Below are 3,286 nucleotides of genomic sequence, written 5' to 3' on the forward strand. Positions count from 1 at the left end.
AATCTTTCCATGCGTCCCCTTTTCGTTAACTTTCCACGTCGCTTCGAGAAAAAAAAAAAAAACGCGAGTGTCCAATGCTAGGTTTATTTAAATATCGTATCAAAGAGATTTATTTAATATTGGCGTTCCTCTTTGATCATTTCTTCGATCCATTGTACCTTCGAATGTTCCAATTATTAATTATTTCGATTATTTTAATATTTAAGATATTGACAGTTTGACAATTTGAAAGTCGAAGAGAAAAGAAAAAAAGAAACGAGGTGCGAACCTGTGTGTGGGAATAAAACATGGAGAAGTTGCTGACGATAACAGGAACCGGAAGAGCGATGGCTAAAACGCCTGCAATAGCGCACAATCCCCCTATGAACATTCCGGGAAAGGTTTTTGGTGTCATGTCGCCGTAACCAACTGTCGTCATGGTCACCAAAGCCCACCAGAGACCTTGTGGTATGCTGTCGAAGTCGTTATGCGGGTTCTCCTGCGAGCATAGGCGTATCATACGTCATTTTAAGATTTATGGATTCGAGCAATGATTAGAATTTTATAATTGTAATATTGGAAATTTGATACGTATCCATTGGGATATGTATTAATTTTTATGGAATGTGCGGTTTGTAATTTTCTTAAAAAAAAATATGGAAACTTCTTATTTCGTTTTATTCGTTTTGATTCATTCCTGTAAAATATATTTCGATATTATTTTTATCAAAAAAAAAATATAAAATATGATTTCGTTCTTTTTTTTTTAAATCCATTAATCTTTCGTCGTAAAATATTTTTTCCCATTTTTATACAAATTTCTTGCGCGGATAAATTTCAAACAATTCCTATAAATTTTGATTTTTAATACAACAAAAATTATTATATTTGTAATTTTCTTCCAATTCGATATTTTAACAATTTTAACGATTTACGACATTGGCAATATTTTCTTTCGTACATCAATATATTAATTTTATAAAAATCAGTTATTTATAAGGGGTGGGATAGTTCTTTATTATCAAAATACGAAAATAGCTAGTATGGTAATCTATTATTCAATGGAATTCCAATAATCCGACATACCAGGGAATATCAAATTATCAATATATATTAAAATATTGGGCTGAACGTGATAAAAAACGAGAAGAATAATATAAAAATCAATCGTGCTTGTAACAACAACAAAGTAAAAAAAGGAAACGTGTTTATAAGAAAAATAATTCTCATATCTTTTCGTTCGACGAATAAACGCACGATAAACGTTTCCATTCAATTTTAAGATGATGCAAATGCGAAAATGAGATAAAGTACAATCGCGATCGATCGATGGATGGGTTTAACAAAACTTTATACGATACAAATATTCAAATGTTTCACACTTGCGTATAATTAATTTCACAGTCGACGAAATAATTGTGTACAAATATTATCTTTCTACCTCTTTTATCCATCGATCATTGTTTCCAAAACGACTGTTCGCGAAATAATAATCACGATTACGCTTGGCAAATCGTCATATGCCGGATTATCGGTATTCTATTCAACGTGTTTCCGATCCATTCGCTCCTTCGAATTAACATTTTTCATCGCTACTCGAAGAATTCTAAGTGGAGTGAATTTTTTCCAAAAAAAAAAAAAAAAAAAAAAAAAAAAAAAAAAAAAAAAGAAAGAAAAGAAAAGAAAAAAAAAAAAAAAGAAAGAAAAGAAAAGAAAAAAAAAAAAAAAGAAAGAAAAGAAAAGAAAAAAAAAAAAAAAGAAAGAAAAGAAAAGAAAAAAAAAAAAAAAGAAAGAAAAGAAAAGAAAAAAAAAAAAAAAGAAAAGAAAAGAAAAAAAAAATCTTTCAAAATCGATCTTCCTCTCCAAGAGACAAGAAAAGCTATACTTTCTCCTTTCTTCACAGCGAAAGTAAAGAAACAACAGCTTTTCCAATTACGATGAGCTCCATCACCGATCCAGAAATCTTGCACCTGGTGTTCTGCTCCTCGGAAGAGACAAAGAGAGACAAAGAGAGAGAAAGAGAAAGAGAGAAAGAGAGAGTGTAATAAACTTACTTGAAGGCGCTCAGCGTAGAAGATGAGGCTTGCAAACAAGACTATCCCAAGGACGAGAAAGAAAACCAGCAACGCGAGCTCCTTGGCGGAAGCTTTGAAAGTGTGGATCAGAATTCTGAGACCTGGCGAGTGTCTGGTCAGCTTGAAGAGGCGCAGTACCCGGGCTATCGACAGTATCTCGAGATACAGGCTGGATTTGGTGAGGAACTCGGTGTAAAAGCTGAGCGTGGCGGCCAAGTCTATCGCGTTCAATGGCGACACAGCGAATCTCTTCAGACTTGGGCTTATCTGCAATATATAGAGGATTACGAGACGAATTGATAAATTGGTTTCGATTGAAATTTAACTCGACGGTTCAAGGAAAGGATTTTCATCTTTCTTTTTCCATTTTAATTTTCATTTTTCATTTTTTTATTTTAAATTTTAGGTAGAATTAGGAAGATCAAGAATGCATCGATTTTTTTCAAATTTTTAATGGAAAAAAGAAATCATCGCGTTCCAACGTTCGCCATTATTATTAAATAAATAGAATATTAAAAATTTTATTCTTCGTTAAAAGATAAGAAAGTGTTTCGAAATTGTTTCGAAATTTTATGCAAATTACAGTTATTTTAAAATCGAAACGAAAAATAAAACGAAAACGAGGGAAGATTAACACGCGACTCTTGAAAGATCATTCGTAATTTATGTTTCGCGTGATACGTTTGGTAATCGCGTATTGATTTTTCTCGAAAAAAATGGACGTGGAACGTGGGGAGAAAAACTCCAACGACAAAGATTGGCGAAAGATTTTTCATTTGTACGTGAAACCCTGCACAAATCATAGATACTTGCGATGATCGATCGGCCAATTATTGAATCCCATTTATCAGGCGGTGGAAACTTCAATTGCTATGAATTAATAGAGAGATATTATCGCCCGAAAGAGGAAAAATTTTCGAGGGAAATTCGTCGATTATGCCTTATTATGCTCGATATTAACGAGATGAAATGTTCTACGATATTTTCGGACAGATGATCGTTCAATTCTACTAATTTGCATGAATCGTCTTTATGAAAATTAATGACTTTTAAATTTCAAATTTTTCAATCAATTTAAGAACATAATAATTTTAAGCTAATACGAAAGATTATATGTATAATTAAGTGGTTATTAAAAATTACGATTAAAAATTTTTCATACACATGTATTCCAAATTTTAACATTTTCTGATGTCGTTCTCGCGATTTTTTTTTTTTTTTTTTTAAGGCAA

The 3,286-nt window shown here is 31.9% G+C and overlaps 1 protein-coding gene across 6 annotated transcripts in view; it reads right to left on the reverse strand.

Annotated features, from left to right (window-relative positions):
- Positions 1 to 3,286, reverse strand: part of LOC102671846 (potassium voltage-gated channel protein Shaw-like) — a 14,047-nt gene that overhangs the window by 2,791 nt on the left and 7,970 nt on the right. For 2 of the 6 annotated variants that reach the window (XM_006614221.2, XM_031509750.1), the window contains exons 4-5: positions 2,034 to 2,321; positions 269 to 478 (exon numbers count right to left, since the gene is read on the reverse strand). In XM_006614221.2, coding sequence (XP_006614284.1) covers positions 269 to 478; positions 2,034 to 2,321 — 498 coding nt within the window. The remainder of the gene's footprint in view (positions 1 to 268; positions 479 to 2,033; positions 2,322 to 3,286) is intronic. The other 4 variants (XM_031509753.1, XM_031509752.1, XM_006614222.2 and 1 more) reach the window with 2 other exon arrangements.

This window comes from Apis dorsata, unplaced genomic scaffold (assembly GCF_000469605.1).
Source record: "Apis dorsata unplaced genomic scaffold, Apis dorsata 1.3 scaffold_172, whole genome shotgun sequence".
In the NCBI taxonomy this organism is placed as follows: Eukaryota; Metazoa; Arthropoda; class Insecta; order Hymenoptera; family Apidae; genus Apis; species Apis dorsata.